The sequence below is a fragment of the Pleurodeles waltl genome, chromosome 3_1 (assembly GCF_031143425.1).
Source record: "Pleurodeles waltl isolate 20211129_DDA chromosome 3_1, aPleWal1.hap1.20221129, whole genome shotgun sequence".
In the NCBI taxonomy this organism is placed as follows: domain Eukaryota; kingdom Metazoa; phylum Chordata; class Amphibia; order Caudata; family Salamandridae; genus Pleurodeles; species Pleurodeles waltl.
In genome coordinates, this window is record NC_090440.1 from 419,407,678 (window position 1) to 419,426,869 (window position 19,192).

The window sequence follows — 19,192 nt, forward strand, 5'->3', positions numbered from 1 at the left end:
ACAATTGGGGAAGCATGAGATAGAGTAAGGTCTCAAGGGCAGCCCAGGTGCAATTGAATTGTTCTGGAAAAATGAAGGATAAGTTATGTCGTAAATAATCATATGAAACAGGCTATATGTGAGGTAACAAACAAGAGAGAAACTGGTTACCTGTGAAGCACCAATCCACACAGTCCTCAATAATATGGGCTTGTATATAGTCCAAATGCAGTGAAGTAAGCTTAAAACATGAAACATGGAGATAAGCCACAAAGGTCCCATGATCCAAAAATGGAAATAAGCCACAAAAGTCAAACAAAGTAAGCCAACCAGCAAGGGGAAGTGGTTACCTGTATTTGAATGAATCCCAGACAAAAGCTGCTGCATCTGAAAGCATGAACAATTGTGTCTGCTGGAATGGGGCTGGTGTGTCCATTTTAAATGGGAAGTGCATTGTATGTGGCAGTATGGGCCACTCGTACTGAAACAAAAACAACTAGCCAGCACACGCTCTTACTGAAAAAAGGTGTCTGCTATCTTAAGTAAAAATAACACATGCGGAGTTTGGGAGCCAGCCATTTAAAAAAAGTAACGAACCTCCCCAATACCTGGAATTGTAACAAAAAGAGGGAAGCGAATGAAGAATCAAGCCCCGAGCACAAGCAGGGAGTATAGATACCAAATGCATCATGAATATCCTGAAGAATAGTAGCAATGACCCAATTTAAATGTTGTTGGCAGAAACTCCATTGCAACAGTGATGGAGTTCCCACCCTGCCAAAATTATGTTCCACCCTTCCAAATGTAATTCAAGTGGACCATAGTTTAAAGGACTACTCTGTCTCTGCCATGGTCAAACTTCTCCTGTGGCCTGATGGAGCAAGGGCCGTCGAGGTTTTGCCTACATGATAGCCAACCTAATTTAGATGGATGATCATATAGTCATTTTTCAATACCTGTCACCATCAGTAAACCTGGTGGAAAGGCGAACTGATAATGCTGAATGTCCCATTCGCCATGGGAGGAAACTCCCATAGCAAAGGGAGCATTGTTTTATTTATTTTCAAAAAGAAAATCCTGCTGTGGGATTTTCTGTTTGAAAATAAAAATATTTTTACCTTTCCCATACTGTTCTGGCATATTTGATGCAGCCATCTGGTAAAGTTACACATCATTCGCAGTAGCAGCCTTGAGTACGGTTCCTGTTAATGATTGAAATGTCCAGCGAGACGGAGGTCATTTCAAAATTTGGGGTTCAGCACCTCTGTCAGGGTAACAGAGTAATTTAGACCTTCACTATGGAGGAGGAGAGGCTCACGGTCCAAATATAAATTGGACCCTTAGTCTTTCACTTCATCTTCCAAGAATACTGGCTGTGCTATTTACAGTCTGCAACTATGACCAAAATAGAGGTGTGAGATTTGTTCATACTACAAAGACTTCTCTCAGCAAATTAATGTGTTTCCTTGACATAGACAGCATACAATAACATGCAATCAATATTTAAATATTCTGATTAGATATTAAATTAGTAACTGTTCCTGTTGCAATACATTGTCACAGCCTGGCCCAACCAGAGTCATGCTCTGTGGGGTCTACTGGACATGATGGGCTGAAATCAACTCTAATCGGCTATGGAGTATGAAAGGTAATCGGCAATAGTGAAATATTACTCAAGGTTTAAGAATTGACATTCTGATGTAAACGAATGGACCAAGAAAACGTACAAAACAGAGGTGTATGAAATTTTCACAGTTTCCTTTCGCATACTTATGTGAAATTTTGGAAAATATGTAAAAATCCACAAAATAGAAACTAAGCATTTAGAGAAATATTTTAGTGCGAAATGCATCTTTGTAAAGAACAGCCATTTGCTTTTTCATAATTGACGCTGTTCCTGTGCCATCACAAGAGCATTTTTACCTGAATGGTCTTTAAGTGCATGACCAGGGTTAATGACATAGGGGGTCATTCCGACCCTGGCGGTTGACTACCGCAAGGGCCGGGGACCGCGGATGCACCGCCAACAGGCTGGCGGTGCATCCATGGGCACCGCCGCGGTCAGAAACGGGAAACTGGCGGTGTCCCGCCGGTTTCCCACTGCCCTAGGGAATCCTCCTGCACCGCCGCCATGAGGATTCCGACCCCCTTACCGCCAGCCTGGTTCTGGCGGTTTTGACCGCCAGAACCTGGCTGGCAGTAACGGGTGTCGTGGGGACCCTGGAGGCCTCTGCAGTGCCCATGCCAATGGCATGGGCACTGCAGGGGCCCCCTAACAGGGCCCCACCAAGATTTTCAGTGTCTGCCAAGCAGACACTGAAAATCGCGACGGGTGCAACTGCACCCGTCGCACCCCTTCCACTCCGCCGGCTCCATTCGGAGCCGGCATCCTCATGGAAGGGGGTTTCCCGCTGGGCTGGCGGGCGGCCTTCTGGCGGTCGCCCGCCAGCCAAGCGGGAAACTCAGAATTACCGCGGCGGTCTTTTGACCGCGCAGCGGTATTCTGACGGCGGGACTTTGGCGGGCGGCCTCCGCCGCCCGCCAAAGTCAGAATGACCCCCATAAACTTGATAATTTTGATTGGCAAATATAATGTCAAATGCCAGAAATATGCTGACATCATGACGAATTTGTGTCAGCCATTGGTGCAGTATCATGCTGAGATCAGGCAATAACTGTTCCTAGGACTAGACTGTGGCATAGCATTCTCAGGGAACATGCCCGATAATTGCTGTTACAGGTTTAGCCAGCTGTGTGTATAATTAGCTTTTTAATAGCCACCACCACACATTTTGTTCTAGGTGCTGTTGGTTATGACTTTGAAGTACACTGGTGCCTGCTAACCAGGCTGCAGTGCCAGAGCACTCTCTCTAAATTGGTAAATGTGAAATGGTATCCTCAATTGGCAAGTACTTTAATCACATTATAAGTCCTTAGTAGTACCCAGGGCACGGATGTCAAAGGGGCAACCATGGGCTGAAGCACTGTTTGTGACACCCTCAATAATGCCACTAAACTACTGACAGCAGGCCTGTCATTGCAGACTGCAGGACCAGTGTAAACTGCTCGAACACAACTGTGCCGACACCATGTGTGGCACAGACAAAACACCATCTTTAATATATGTCAGTCACCGCTAAAGAGCCCAGGAGGCAGGGTGCATTATATTAAAGGTGTGGTCAGATGGGTGGAAGCTTATCAGTCCCTATAGTGGCCTTCTCCATTAAAGACTACTAGAAGTGAACAATGATCCATAGGATTACAGGGGCTGGCACCTTAGCAAACCCGAGGTCGCTAACTCCATTATGGTGTCACCAAACTGGGTCATGTTTGCCATCAAACAATGTGCCGTTTTCCCTGACATGAACCCCGTATCAAAGGCAATGTGGCATGGACCCAGAGTGCAACCTTACAGGTTGCATACAGATTTGCCAGTATTCCTTAGCTCTGACTGCCAGCTTGCAGCTGCTGCCACCAAGACATGATTCTGACCCCTGGGCAGGAGTGTCAGCACTTTCCGGATTCAAGATGAAGGCCTCAACGGCAAGGAGGTCACATCTCCTGCCCTCCCTACCTACCTCCCTCTATACCTACCAGAAAGGCTAGTGCAGTGGCACATCAAGGGAGTGAGCTTCGAAGGGTCTGCCACCTCAGATGTGCTAGCAGGCTGTCCCCAGTGGAGGAGAAAGCATACCCTTGCCCCAGGCACATTGGTACCAGGCAGGCAGGAAAATGAGTTAGTCAGGAGATGTACACCCCCAGAAAGACAGCCACACCTCTAGGGTGGGTGGCCTGGTCTGTACATCAAGGTAGAATTCAGCTTTCTTGAAAGAGGCAAAATAGAGGATTCTGAGTAGAAAAGGTGCCACAACCTACTGGAGCTAGTAGTCCATTGGCTACTTGCACCCACACCGCTAATACCTTTACATTTAGGATTTAAGGGCCACCCCTGAAGCTAGAACCTCCGATCTGCAACAACTTGCGAAGGAAGGACAAGAGAAGACCAGCCTCAACAACAATAGGAAGTTGCATTAACCAAAGTCGTGATACCTTGAACTTGTGGCAATCTTCCTGGAACTGCTCAATTGGGGCTCCTCCTGGCCCAAAGACTCATTCCCCCAGCAAGATGGAACCCTTTATGAGCCACAGGTAAGACCAGACTCCCTTGGACTAGTGGTATTAGTCCCCTGCCCACTGCAGGTACAAAGCACCTAGTGAAACTGAAGAAGCACTGGTTATCGGGCCCTACGAGTTATCGCCCAAAAGCAGGTGATCCAGTGCATTGTGGGAAGTGTAGTCCAGCTCTCCACCAAGTTACAGCTTACTACCATTTTCCCCAGGACCTCCAGAGGAGGAGATAACCACTCCTCCAACTTACCACTGCCAAGGCTTGTCGGTGGTCAGTTTGGTCATCACCACCTTTACTCAGTACTGCAACCTGAGGGTACACAGCAACAGCTACATCAAACATCACCAGAGGCTCCATTGTGGAGGTTTATCATTTGTTCCCTCACCTGCACCGTCACAGTGGTAAAACCAGCAGCCGCAGTTCCCATTTAGCACCACAGATATCCAAGCATGCCAATGCACCTCAGACCCCAGAGCTAGGTGGAGTTGTTGTGCCTGGTGACTCCTGGTTCAGGGGCCCACACAAGCTTAACCCCAATGGGCTCCCACAAACTCGACCTGCAAGTGATCGAGTGTCACAAGTACCATTTTTCAGCACCCACGGCTCCAACATATAGCAACCAAAGACAGCAGGGATACCTTTGCACCCGGCCCCACAAGCCAGGTAAAATTGGTCTGACTGTCACAACTTGTTCCTGGGACCTGCACAACCTGAACTACAAATGGGTTCCTCTGAACTTACCCCTCATGTGACCAAGTGTCACTAGCGATTTTTCCCATTGACCGCATTGGTAAAAGTTTAACAGCTTGAACTGCCTTGAATTATTTTTCCTATGGAAATCTATTACTCTGGTTATACATATCTGATTTACTTTGTTTTGATGTCTAAATTAATATAAAAATCTGCATCATTTTTATAAATTAGTGTTGGATTTCTTTCCAGTCATGTAAATTACTTATCATCCATGTTGGTATTTTGAAAGGTTTAACACGTGTTTCTTTAGAAAAGCCTGATTGTTTCTTACCGCAGTACCAGGACTGTGCTAAGGATGAATTATTATGAATCTAAAGGAACATCTTTAGGGTATCTTCATAGTATTAAATAGTGAAGTTTAACCAGCATCACTGTATAATACTCTGCTTTCCTACACTGTGGCTATTTCATACCAAAATAACGAATAAATCAATTTAAGTATGTCACTACCTGATGAAAAGTATAGCCTGTCACTTTCATTTTACACTCTTTAATGCATTAAACACCATGGCACTACTAGCTGGTAATATTTTTTACTGTTTCAATACAAGGAAAAAAAAAACTACTCAGGATGTCATTAATCAAGTTTCATAGTGGATAAGCTAATGCAATCTTTTTTTGAGCAGGCTGTAGACAACCAGACCTCAGTTCAGTTACCACAGAGCGTCAAAAGTATCATGGACACGTGGGTCCTCCAAATGGGGTTTCCAATTATCACTGTCAACACAACGACTGGGAAAATTACCCAGCAACACTTCCTTCTGGATCCAGAATCAAACGTCACTCGTCCATCACAATTTAAGTAAGATTTGTATGAACATAGAAAATACCTTTTTTAAACAGATGTTATTTGCATCCATGAAGTGCTGTAAAATGCAAACACAAGGATGAAGTGAGAGACCGGATTAATCCTCTTGAATAAGCCATGTCAAACAGTGTGCAAGTCGCATTCTATAGAGAAGCCTGCTCTTAAATATAACGCTCAACCTGTGGATGCACATGCCATGTCACATGTGATAGTTTGTACACCTGACACTGATTTTAAAAGGTCCTTGATCCTATAACATAATGTAATGCAACTTAACGTAACGTAACATTAAAGGGGAACAGGCACCGGTACTAGAGCCTTTCCAGTTTTTATATATGCGCAAGGGCTGCTTGTTTCTCGATCATTGCACTTACCGAAGCTACTGTCTGAAGGTTGGATACATAGTGGGAAACACTGCTGTCTTCACTATAAGGTTGCTACATAAAATTGTATGCTGACCAAAGAGCCTCCTGGACCTGCTCTGGGTTCTCTTCTAGTCCATCCCTTCCCATGGAAACTCCTCTGAGTCATCCACAAACCTGCCTATAGATCTTCCTGCTGGAATCTGCTTTCTAGTGCTTAATTTGTACAAGGGTTTGCAGATGCTCATCACCATCACTTATTTCTTAACACTGGTACAGACTTATGATAGTTTACACATGCTGATGCTGACTATTTTTAAACAGAACACATCACAGAAGTGTTGGACAATTTTATACATAAAACGGCAGCACTACCAGTGCACCCAGGCCATTATTATAGCCTTATAGCCTGCTGTAGCGGGTTATATCGGCCAGTAAAGGTCTGCCCCAGCGTTAAAGGACTGAGCTGAAGGCAAGGACCTTTAACAAGGGAGCAGAACGTTAATGCCAGTATAGCCCAGCTATGGAGGGCTATAAGGCTTTTAGAAAATTGGCCGCCAGAGGGCAGAATGTTTCAATTAATAAAACACAGGCTTCACGGAGCCCTAGGGGAATGAAATTGCCTTGGGCTCCGTGAGGCCTTTGTTCATAGCAACAGCTGTAAACAACAACATTGGAATGTTAGAGCTCCGGGCTTCTACCAGCCATTAGAAGCCCGGAGCGCTCCATTGTTTTCTATTGAGCTCCCAACATTCTAGTGTTGTAATACAAGTTTGGATTACTTACACATTTTCATATGCTAGTTCTGGCACTCAGCAGAGCTGGCATAGGCAGTGTATGGTGCAATTTGTAGTGGCCTTTTGAAAAATATCTTTCTCACTTTAACTTATTTTTATTTTATTTTATAAATCAAGCACTGCTTAAGACATGTTACTTTATTCAGCAACAAAAGTATTGACAACATGGTTTATATAACCCTTTACAATTATGTATTACTGTTTAATGAGTCTTAAACCTTAACCTCATCCCTGATGAGGACGCCTAATTCCGAAAGATTAAAATGATTTGACCTCTAAACCAGCAGTTCAAGGACCTCTAGGAATCCATAAAGCCTGCCCAGGATGTCTGTGACTGTTTTAAAAATTAAATATTATTAAAATGAATACATTAAAATTAATACAGTATATACAAATAAAGAAGCAATGTTGAAAATGTGAGAATATTTTTCTATATTTCATTTTGAATTAAACTTAGCATTTCAATATTTGAGCATTTGTTTGGTGTATATAGTTGTTTGTATTTTTGTGTTTTGTTTTGAGATTCAAATCATATAAATTGCTTAAGCAGGGGGTCCCAGCTTCCAATAATAACTCGTTGGCAGTCCTTGGATTCCAGTAATGATTCAGTGGGGTCCACAGAAGTCAAAACACTAAGAACTGCCGGCCTAAACCATTAATGGTATCTATTTGTTTAGTTGCTAGACTTATAGGAAACCCACAATTAAGTATACAAGCAGTCTGGGAGTTGGCAAAAGAAAGGGATCTACCAAGAAAGTGGTGGTCTGAAAGGAAGCACAAGTAATACCTGAAGTGTATATTAATAACTTGATTACTCTGATTGTGTCTTCTCCATTGTATATATGCACTATATCATCAAGCAACCTTGTAAAATAGGCACCTGTTGACAACCTACTCTAAAACATAAGTGCAGGAAAATGCCTATTCTTGCATGATCACCCCATTCATTTGGACTGATGCTCCCATTTTGTGTTGATTTTGTGCACTGGACCTCTGTTAACCAGGCCCCAGTGCATGTGCTCAGATCCATACTACATGTTGAATTTGCCTATACTCCTAATTGGCACATTTAACTGACCTATAAGTGCATAGTTTATCATACAAAGTGAACCCAGGGTCTGTAAATTGAATGACACTAGTGGGCTGTAGCACCCAATGTGCCACCCACTACAGTGACTTTGTAAAAATGACAGCAGGCTTACTACTGAGGCCTCCCTGTGTAGTTTTAAAACTGCAAGTTCGACCTGCCAGAGCAACCCCCTTTTGACAAACCCAAACTCTCCTTTTCTATATTAAAATGTCAATAACCCCCTAAATAGGCCTTCCTGGGCAGAGTGTATGCTATTTAAAAGTAGGACATGGAAACGTTTAATGTTAAACACATTCTTACAGTGAAAAGACAAAAGACCTCAAAAGCTATTTTCACTTCAGCAGGGCCCGTAGAAAAGCACTGGGATACAATATTACATTTAATAATTTTATCTCCAGTTTGGTAAAACTACAAATTTCAGTCTTTGACTATTTATATTTGTTACAAGCCCAATTCCCTGATGAAGTCAGAATTGTAATTAATATTTTTAAACAGGTACTTTTAGAAAGATATCACAGTCTCTAGGTTGCTTAACCCCTTTGCTGCCAGGCCTTTTCCCCCTCCTGTGCTGAGCCTTTTTTTGGCTATTTGGAGCAGTTCGCGCTTAGGCCCTCATAACTTTTTGTTCACATAAGCTACACACGCCAAGTTTGCATCCTTTGTTTCCAACATCCTAGGGATTCTAGAGGTACGCAGACTTTGTGGGTTCCCCAGAAGGAGGCCAAGAAATTAGCCAAAATACAGTGAAAATTTCGTTTTTTCAAAAAAATGCGAAAAAGGGGCTGCAGAAGAGGGCTTGTGTTTTTTTCCCTGAATAGGGCATCAACAAAGGGTTTATGGTGCTAAAATCACCAGCTTCCCAGCTTTCAGGAACAGGCAGACTTGAATCAGAAAACCCAATTTTTCAACACAATTTTGGCATTTTACTGGGACATATCCCATTTTTAAGATTTTTTGTGCTTTCAGACTCCTTCCAGTCAGTGACAGAAATGGGCATGAAACCAATGCTGGATCCCAGAAACCGCAACATTTCTGAAAAGTAGACAACATTTTGAATTCAGCAAGGGGTAATTTGTGTAGATCATACAAGATTTTCCTACAGAAAATAACAACTGAAAAAGAAAAATATTGAAATTGAGGTGAAAAAAAAACAATTTTTCTCTACGTTTTACTCTGTAACTTTTTCCTGCAATGTCAGATTTTCGAAAGCAATATACCGTTACGTCTGCTAGACTCTTCTGGTTGCGGGGATATATAGGGCTTGTAGGTTTATCAAGAACTTTAGGTACCCAGAGCCAATAAATGACCTGCACCCTGCAGTGGATTTTCATTCTATACAGGGTATAGAGCAATTAATTTGCTGAAATATAAAGAGTAAAAAATAGCTATCAAGAAAACCTTTGTATTTCCAAAATGGGCACAAGATAAGGTGTTGAGAAGCAGTGGTTATTTGCACATCTCTGAATTCCGGGGTGCCCATACTAGCATGTGAATTACAGGGCATTTCTCAAATAGACGTCTTTTTAACACACTGCCTTACATTTGGAAGGGAAAAATGTAGAGAAAGACAAGGGGCAATAACACTTGTTTTGCTATTCTAAGTTCCCCCAAGTCTCCCGATAAAAATGATACCTCACTTGTGTGGGTAGACCTAGCGCCCGCGACAGGATATGCCCCAAAACACAACGTGGACACATCACAGAAAACAGAGCTGTTTTTTGCATTGTGCCTACCTGTAGATTTTGGCCTCTAGCTCAGCCGGCACCTAGGGAAACCTACCGAACCTGTGCATTGTTTTAAACTAGAGACCTAGGGGAATCCAAGATGGGGTGACTTGTGGGGCTCTGACCAGGTTCTGTTACCCAGAATCCTTTGCAAACCTCAAAATTTGGCTAAGAAAACACATTTTCCTCACATTTCGGTGACTGAAAGTTCTGGAATCTGAGAGGAGCCACAAATTTCCTTCCACCCAGCGTTCCCCCAAGTCTCCGGATAAAAATGATACCTCACTTGTGTGGGTAGTCCTAGCGCCCGCGACAGGAAATGTCCCAAAACGCAGCGTGGACACATCCCATTTTTTTAAAAGAAAACAGAGCTGTTTTTTGCAAAGTGCCTACCTGTAGATTTTGGCCTCTAGCTCAGCCGGCACCTAGGGAAACCTACCAAACCTGTGCATTTTTTAAAACTAGAGACCTAGGGGAATCCAAGATGGGGTGACTTGTGGGGCTCTGACCAGGTTCTGTCACCCAGAATCCTTTGCAAACCTCAAATTTTGGCTAAAAAAACAAATTTTCTTCACATTTCGTGACAGAAAGTTCTGGAATCTGAGAGGAGCCACAAATTTCCTTCTATCCAGGGTTCCCCCAAGTCTCCCGATAAAAATGATAGCTCACTTGTGTGGGTAGGGCTAGCGCCCACAACAGCAAAATGGCCCAAAACACAACGTGGACACATCACATTTTTTCATTGAAAACAGTGCCTACCTGTAGATTTTGGCCTCTAGCTCAGCCGGCACCTAGGGAAACCTACCATACCTGTGCATTTTTGAAAACTAGAGACCTAGAGAAATCCAAGATGGGGTGACTTGTGGGGCTCCTACCAGGTTCTGTTACCCAGAATCCTTTGCAAACCTCAACATTTTGGCTAAAGAAACACGTTTTCCTCACATTTCGGTGATAGAAAGTTCTGGAATCTGAGAGGAGGGACAAATTTCCTTCCACGCAGCGTTCCCCCAAGTCTCCCGGTAAAAATGATACCTCACTTGTGTGGGTGGGCCAGGTGCCTGCAACAGAATAAGGCCCAAAACTTGTAGAGATAGAGGGGATAGCACAGCGAGTTTATAAGGACATATTCTTTTATACATCTTTAGACTGACTCTGCTTTGGGGACCCACATAAGTGAGGTGTCATTTTACTTGGGAGACTGAGGGGAACACTGGGGAGTAGGAATTTTGTGCTGGAGCGGTGATCCTATGAAGAAAAGTTAGGAAAATATGCTTTTTTAAGCAAATTCTGAGGTTTACAGAGTCTGGGTAAGAAAATGTTGGGGGATCCACGCAAGCCACACCTCCCTGGACTCCTTGGGGTGTCTAGTTTGAAAAAATGTCTGGGTTTGGTAGGTTTCCCTAGATGAAGGCTGCCCCCAGGACCAAAAACATAGGTGCCCTCTCCCCCCCAAACACAGGTAGTTTTGTAATATATCGTTTTGATGTGTCCACATATGTCCGTGATGTGCCAAACACAAAAATTGTGAAAAGAAACGCACTTAGGTTATGTGAAAAAGACCCCTCACCCACCAACCAAGTTGGTGGCATGCTTCTTCATCGGGGTCCCACCTGAGGCACCTAGGGTGTCACAGGTGTGCTGCGACGCCTGATTACAGCGGAGCAGGTTTTGTCATTTTTACCACACATACTGGTTGGATTTGGCACGAGGGTGAGTGATGGTTCAGTGGATCAAATTTTATTAACAAGAGCTTTCACAAAAATGAAATGCACTGTTAATAACTGAAAGGCAAAAAACTGAACCAATTACTCACAGCTCGTGAGCTGTAAAGCCGCGACAAGGCACCAACCGCTTTACAGTCCATTCACACAACTTTCATACATGACACACACAAGATGATTCACGGGCCCAGCACATTACAACACTCACATCGACAGACAGCGCCACTCAAGGGCCCATCACTTACATACGCCCACATGCCTGATACAACAATCACACCAGCTGATGGGAGTGTGTGGACTGGTGTTTGGCTGGCAGTGTGTTGCAGTAGCCAACAGCAAGCCAATATGTACACTCTCAGCCAATCCCCACTCCACACACAATGGCATCATTTTTTTTTTTTTTTAAACAGACTAACTAACTAAGTAGAAAGAATTACAAAACTACAAACACAAAAGCTCTAAACTAAGTACATGACAGAAATGCTAACCATGAAACTGAACACATGAAAATACAAAACAGACATGAGTTTACACTCATGGTTGTTCCCAGAAATTCTTCTGGGTGTGGTAATTCTTAAAACAACCACCCACACACAGCCCAGGCTTTGAAGGACAATCTGGGCAGTACATTCGAGTCTCCCTCCGGATAACTCTTCGAAAACACACTCTACATTTCTTAGCTGGAAAGTCTTTTTGGGTGTGGGAGGAATGTGCTCAGCAAAGTGACGATCTTTCAATCTAGCCACATCCTCCACCACTGCTTCTCTAGGATCTCTGGCCTGTTCCACCACAATAAGGCTCCCTATCACTGACTCCTGAAATTTCAAAAATGGCATCTTTGACTCTGGAGACCTATCCCTAAACACAATAAAAGCATTGAAGGTTGCTAAGTGGAAGAGGTGAATTGCTAACTTCTTATACCAAACGTAAGACTTACGAATAGCAGTATAAGGTTCCAACCTCTGATCAACTCTATCTACACCTCCCATGTGCTTATTATAATCTAAAATGCACACAGGTTTGCGCACTTCAGCAACCTGGCCCCAAACAGTCACGGGGGAAGTACGCTCATCGAGGATGGTACTTAGCATGTAGACATCCCTCTTGTCTGAAAATTTCAAAGCTAGCAGGTCATCATTCCGCAAGGCACAGCACTGTCCCCTCTCAAGTTTTTTACAGACAAGCTCCCTTGGATAGCCTTTCCGGTTAGAACGGATTGTGCCACAAGCAACAGTGTCCACTCTAAACAATTCCTTGAACAACTGCACGCCAGTGTAGAAGTTATCTACATACAAATGGTGACCATTGTTGAACAGTCGTCTACCAAGATCCCACACAATTTTCTCAGTAACTCCAAAAGTGGGAGGACAACCAGGGGGGTCAATATTGGAATCCCTACCAGTATAGACACGGAAACTATACACATATCCTGTACTACTTTCAGACAGCATATACAATTTAATTCCATATCGTGCCTTTTTGCTAGGAATGTACTGCCTAAAAACCAAACGACCCTTGAAGAGGACCAAAGACTCGTCCACACTTATCTCTTTGCCTGGAACATAGACCTCCGAAAACCGATCTACAAAATGATCAAGGACAGGTCTAATCTTAAAAAGACGGTCAGAATCTGGGTGATCTCGTGGCAAGGCTAATGCATTGTCAACAAAATGCAGCATCCTAAGAAGAAGCAAATACTGATTAGGACTCATGGTCACAGGAAATATAGCTGTTGACATCAAGGGACTAGTAGAACAATAAGAAGCCAGTGACGGCTTCCTTATCAACCCCATCAAAAAAGACAAACCCAAAAACTTTTTTATCTCCTCTAAATGTGTGGGAATCCACTGGGCAGCTCTAGAGTGTGGCCTACGTCTAGCAGCGTTGTCCCTCAAATGCTGCTCCGCATACAAATTAGTCTGCTCAACAATCTCTTCCAAAAACACATCATCCATGAATAACTCAAAGAAATTGATAGGCAAAAAGTTCTCTGTATTGGCGTTACACCCCGGGAGACCAGTAAAGGCAGGCAACTCTGGCTGCTCCATGTTGGGGGCAACCCAGACATCAGGTCTTATAACGGGAAACCTTTCAGCCCCAGCTTGCTGCACTATTGGCACATCAGTGTCCTCCTCTAAAACAGGCCCTTCATCTGCACTGAGTGTGGCTTCATCATCAGAAGATTCCCCTCCAACAGAAACATCACTGCCAGAATCTCTCACTTCCTCCTCTGCCTCAGATGCAGAGTCCGTCTCACAATCATGATCAGACAGTGATTCAAAAAGCATACCAACCACGTGCTGAGCAGTCATCCTGCGGCTATCCATGATCTCTCCTACTAAAATTAACTGGACAAATTCACCACCAACAACCAGCATTGTGTAAGACAAGTAACAAAGTGTAGCTTTGTTAGTAAGAGTTATAAACTCAAAAACTATACCGCTCACTTACCTGAAAAAGCTTGATTCACCAGCAACTACTCTGCACAGACACAGCAATCACCAATGATATCCCACTAAAAAGAAAGAAAGGCAAATTAGAAATAAGACAAAACAAATATCATTGTGCACAAATCTAAGGACAATTTCACACACAATCCTGCATTTAGTACACCCCCTACAAACATGTCATTCATGCATGGCAACAATACTCCTTTGGAGTAAATTGTTTTTACTTACCTAAAACATGCAACTGTGCAAACTGCAGGTCAACCACCGCCAAAACCGCAAGGAGCCACAGCAAATAAAGCAAAAGCTTTGAACTAGAACAAAAAGGAGGAAAACATTTTTTATCACAAATGCAAATACTTCATCAGTTGACAAACACCCCACCATCAAACATTTAGAAATTGGTGCCTAAGTGGATTCTGCCATAGGGGCAGATGGGCCTACTAAAAAAATAGGCCTGTCTGCCTCAAGAAGGCCAGAAAATACCTTTAGTAGTGTGTCCCCATGGGGAGCGAACCTTGCCAAAGGGGACAGCCCCCAAACAAAAAAAACAAAAAAACACACACAACACTATCCCTGGTGCCTAAGTGGCTTCTGCCCCCCTTGGGGGTAGATCAGCCTAAAAATAATAGGCTGATCTGTCTCAAAGGGGTGCAGAAATGGCCTCGGTACATGTGCCCCCAAAGTGGGGGGCGACCCTTGCCCAAGGCCCCCCCCCATCCACTAACACACACACACATACACACACACACACACTATCCCTGGTGTCTAAGTGGCTTCTTCCCCCTTTGGGGGCAGGTGGACCTAACAAAATAGGCCCATCTGCCCCCAGAGGGGGCAGAAATGGCCAACAGGTCAATGCCCCCCTTGGGGGGGGGTGTCCCGTGCCCAAGGGGACGCACCCCACAAAAATAAACAAATAGAAAAAAATCCCTGGCATTCTAGTGGTTTCTGCCCCCCTTGGGGGCAGATCAGCCTAAAAATAATAGGCTGATCTGTCTCCAAGGGGTGCAGAACTGGCCTCGGTACATGTGCCCCCAAAGTGGGGGGCGACCCTTGCCCAAGGCCCCTCCCATCCACTAACACACACACACACTATTCCTGGTGTCTAAGTGGCTTCTGCCCCCCCTTGGGGGCAGGCGGGCCTAAAAAAATAGGCCCATCTGCCCCCAGGGGGGGCAGAAATGGCCAACAGGTCAATGCCCCCCTTGGGGGGGCGCCCCATGCCCAAGGGGACGCCCCCCCCCACAAAAATAAACAAATAAAAAAAAATCCCTGCCATTCTAGTGGTTTCTGCCCCCCTTGGGGGCAGATCAGCCTAAAAATAATAGGCTGATCTGTCTCCAAGGGGTGCAGAAATGGCCTCGGTACATGTGCCCCCAAAGTGGGGGGCGACCCTTGCCCAAGGCCCCCCCATCCACTAACACACACACACACTATCCCTGGTGTTTAAGTGGCTTCTGCCCCCCTTGGGGGCATGTGGGCCTAAAAAAATAGGCCCTTCTGCCCCCAGGGGGGGCAGAAATGGCCAACAGGTCAATGCCCCCCTTGGGGGGGCGCCCCGTGCCCAAGGGGACGCCCCCCCCACAAAAATAAACACATAAGAAAAAATCTCTGCCGTTCTAGTGGTTTCTGCCCCACTTGGGGCAGATCAGCCTAAAAATATTAGGCTGACCTGCCCCCAAGGGGGGCAGAAATGGCCCTAAAAAACATGCCCCCCAAAGGGGAGTGACCCTTGCCCAAGGGGCCGCTCCCCATCCACTACACACACAATCCCTTGTGCCTAAGTGGCTTCTGCCCCCCTTGGGGGCAGATGGACCTAAAAAAAATAGGCCGATCTGCAAAGGCCAACAGTTCTATGCCCCCTTGGGGGGGCGCCCCTTGCCCAAGGGGGCACCCCACCCACATAAATACACGACTAAAACAACATCCCTGGTGATCCAGTGTTTTCTGCCCCCCTTGGGGGCAGATCCGCCTAAAATAGTAGGCCAATCTGCCCCCAAGGGGGGCAGAAATGGCCGTAAGTAATTGCCCCCAAAAGGGGAGCGACCCTTGCCCAAGGGGCCGCTCCCCGCAATTCAAAACCACAAAAGAAATAAAAAAGAAATAAATCCCTGGTGTCTAGTGGGCATTCCTGCTGCCCGATCGCAATGCGATGGGCAGCAGGAATGCTCAAAGAGACGCCGGGGGAAAGGAAAAGCCTTTCCTTTCCCCCGGTGTCTCGTTCGGCAAAACCCCCCACCCACCGGGAAGAGAAACTCGCCTCTTCCTTTCTCACCCCACAGGAATCAAATGGCTTCCTGTGCGGTGAGAACCCCATAATGAAGTCATTATGGGGGGTCGAGGGTGGGCTTCCCCTTCCATCCCTGACTTTGGGGGGGGGGTGGGGGGAAGCACACAGAGGGAGCGAGAGCGCTACCTCTGGGCTGTGTGCCGAGGACGTAGTGGTTACGTCCTCGGCACAGCAGCACTGTGCCGAAGGACGTAACCACTACGTCCTCGGCACAGAATGGGTTAAGTTGTGGTTTAAGGAGGACCTGGCCTGACAGTTCTGGCTGGACTATTCCCATGAGGATTTATTATAAGCTCAATTCTCTGGTGAAGTCAGATTTGTAATGAATATTTTGAAAGAGGTACTTTTGGAAAGAAGTCTCTATGTGCTTGTGTTCTGGTTCAGGGAGGATCCGTCTGGCAGTTTAGGCTGGACTGTTACCATAATGTGACCTCTGTCACCCAGTTTTTTAGGCAGTGTATGTCCAGCATTGAAAAATGGTTGAGCAGCAATGCGCTCAAACTCAATGCTGGAAAGACAAAGGTGTTGGTTTTGGGGCCCAGAAATCTAATATGGTTTGATATCTGGTGGCCAGAGGAGGGTGGTCCTCTTCCCACTCCTGTGGAATCTGCTAGAAATGTAGGTGTCTTAGTAGATAATTCTTTGAGCTTCAACACTCAAGCCAGTCTCACGTCTAAAACTTGTTTGTATATTATCAGAGTACTGAGGAAGATTTTCTCTTACATCCCTAATGATCTTTTACAGACAGTTGTCATTGCCCTCATTCCCTCTATTCTAATATGAATAAGAGAGGTATTAAAAAGCTGCAGGTGACCCAAAACACTACTGTTCATCTTATCCTGAACATTCCCAGTCAGGCTTCAATAAGGGAAAGATTGAAGACTCTTCACTGGCTTCCTATTAAAAAGAGAATTGTTTTCAAGTTCTTGTGCCTGGTTCATAAATCTCTCTATCTTAATAACACTGAACAGTTTAATGCCATGTTTCACTGGTATATGGTGCTCCCAATGGTTTGCCGCTGTTGAATGTCCGCCATGGTGATTCGGGGGTCATGATGTAGTGGGCGTTGTTTTGTTGGCGTAACGATATGGGTGTTGGTACTGCCACTTTAGCACTGACCTTTGGTCTGGTGGATTTGTGTATGTGGCAGTATTCTGTTGGATTGGTGTGTGTGTGTCAACATACAGGGGTGTGTTGGTGGCCATCACTGTAGCGGTAAGCAGCATTTACCACCAATGTCAAAATGAGGGCCATAGTGTGCACAGAGTACAGGGGTTCCCCGGGGTCATGACAGGCTACAGTAGATAATACCAATGCTCTCTTTTTTTTTGGTAGTGTGGTCAAGCAGTTATGCTTATCAGAGGGCAGTGCAAAGTATTTGTTGTACACACACAGGCAATAAAAGAGGCACATACTCAATGACTAACTCCAGGCCAAAGGTCTTTATATAACATACATTTATTTTGTTACTTTATTTCTATAACCTCAAGAGTCAAATTGTAGGTAAGTACATTTACAAGCAAGTATCCAACATATGTATCAATACCACTTTGTTTCAATTTGGCAAGTTAAACGGTTTTCAAATAAATAGCAAAAATCTGTTTTAAAAGTTGACACTGCAGTTTTCAAAAACAGTTCTGAGAGGAAGAAAAATTAGTACAGTTTCAAGGTAAGTACAAGACTTACTGTACCAGTCTCTGGGGGTTAGGATGTCCACAGTTTGGGGTTCAAGTCAACCCCAGACACCCACCACCAACAACAAGGGGCCGGCCACATTTAGAGGTCAGAGTTGAGGTCGATTTAACATGGGCTCCTATGGAGACTGGGGACACTCTGAATCAGGCCTGCTTGCAGGTAAGTACCAAACACACAACCTGAGTAGCACAGGGGCAGCAGGGTGAGGGTGCAAATACAGCGTTGGGCTCTCAATGATTTCCAATAGGGAGACCCAGGGGGTCACATAAGATGCTGCAGGCTAAAACCAGGGGGTCAGTCCTGGAAAACCAAAGGCTGGACAAGGAGGAGGTCTGCCTGCTGTATGTCGCTGGACTGGTGGTCGGATTCCCCAAGGCAAGGGGGCTGCAGGTGCAGTGGTAACTTTGGGCATTGTGTATTTTCGTCTGGTTCTCTTGCGTTCAGAGCGGTCCTCTGGATTAGACTGCAGGTGTCGTCATGTTGGACACGAGGGGTCAACCCAGGGTGGACACTAGGTCAGAATCTCCTGGGGACCAGCTCTAGTCAGTTGGGCCACCTGGACACGGGCCGTGGGCCTCTGGTGCAGAGTGGGCAGGACTCGCCGATGTGGGGCGGTTCTGGAGTCCATTGTTGGAGTTTCTTTCTGGACAGGGACACTGTCCATGGGAGATCTTGGTACTCTGGGGTGCAGGCAGTCCTCTTGAGACTTTTAAGAGGTCGCTGGTCATGCAGGATGTGTCACCTTCTTGTAGCAGGACTTCAGAAACTGGAGAAAGGCATGTAGAGCTGGGGCTAAGTCAGTTGGTGTGCCCTGGGGCACTGTAACAGGAGTACTGTTCCCTTGAGGCTCACTGCCAGGTGTTACAGTTCTTGCAGGGGGGAGGTGTCAAGCACCTCCACCCAGTGCAGGCTTTGTTTCTGGCCACAGAGAGCACAAAGGCTCTCACCTCATGTGGTCAGAAACTCATCTGGAAGTGGCAGTCTGGCATAGGCTAGACAGACCTGCACTAGAAGTTTGGCTAAAATACAGGGGGCATCTCTAAGCAGCCCTCTGGGTGCATTTTTCAATAAATTCAACACCGGCATCAGTGTGTGTTTATTGTGCTGAGAGGTTTGATACCAAGCTTCCAAGACTTCAGTGGGGCCATCATGGAGCTGTGGAGTTTGTAATGACAGACTCCCAGCCCATGTACTTTCTATTGCCACACTGTACTTACAATGTCAATGAATGGACTTAGACACTGTAGGGGCATATTGATCATGCATCTATGCCCTCACCTGTGGTATAGTGCACCCTGCCTTAGGTCTGGAAAGGCCTGCTAGAGGGTGACTTACCTATGCCACAGGCAGTGGTTTGTGGGCATGGCACCCTGCGAGGGGTGCCATGCCAACTC

General features: G+C 45.4%; 1 protein-coding gene across 2 annotated transcripts in view; it reads left to right on the forward strand.

Annotated features, from left to right (window-relative positions):
* The window catches only part of LOC138284182 (aminopeptidase N-like), a 260,695-nt gene that overhangs the window by 75,974 nt on the left and 165,529 nt on the right, over positions 1 to 19,192 (forward strand). For both annotated transcript variants that reach the window (XM_069222680.1, XM_069222679.1), the window contains exon 10: positions 5,488 to 5,663. In XM_069222680.1, coding sequence (XP_069078781.1) covers positions 5,488 to 5,663 — 176 coding nt within the window. The remainder of the gene's footprint in view (positions 1 to 5,487; positions 5,664 to 19,192) is intronic.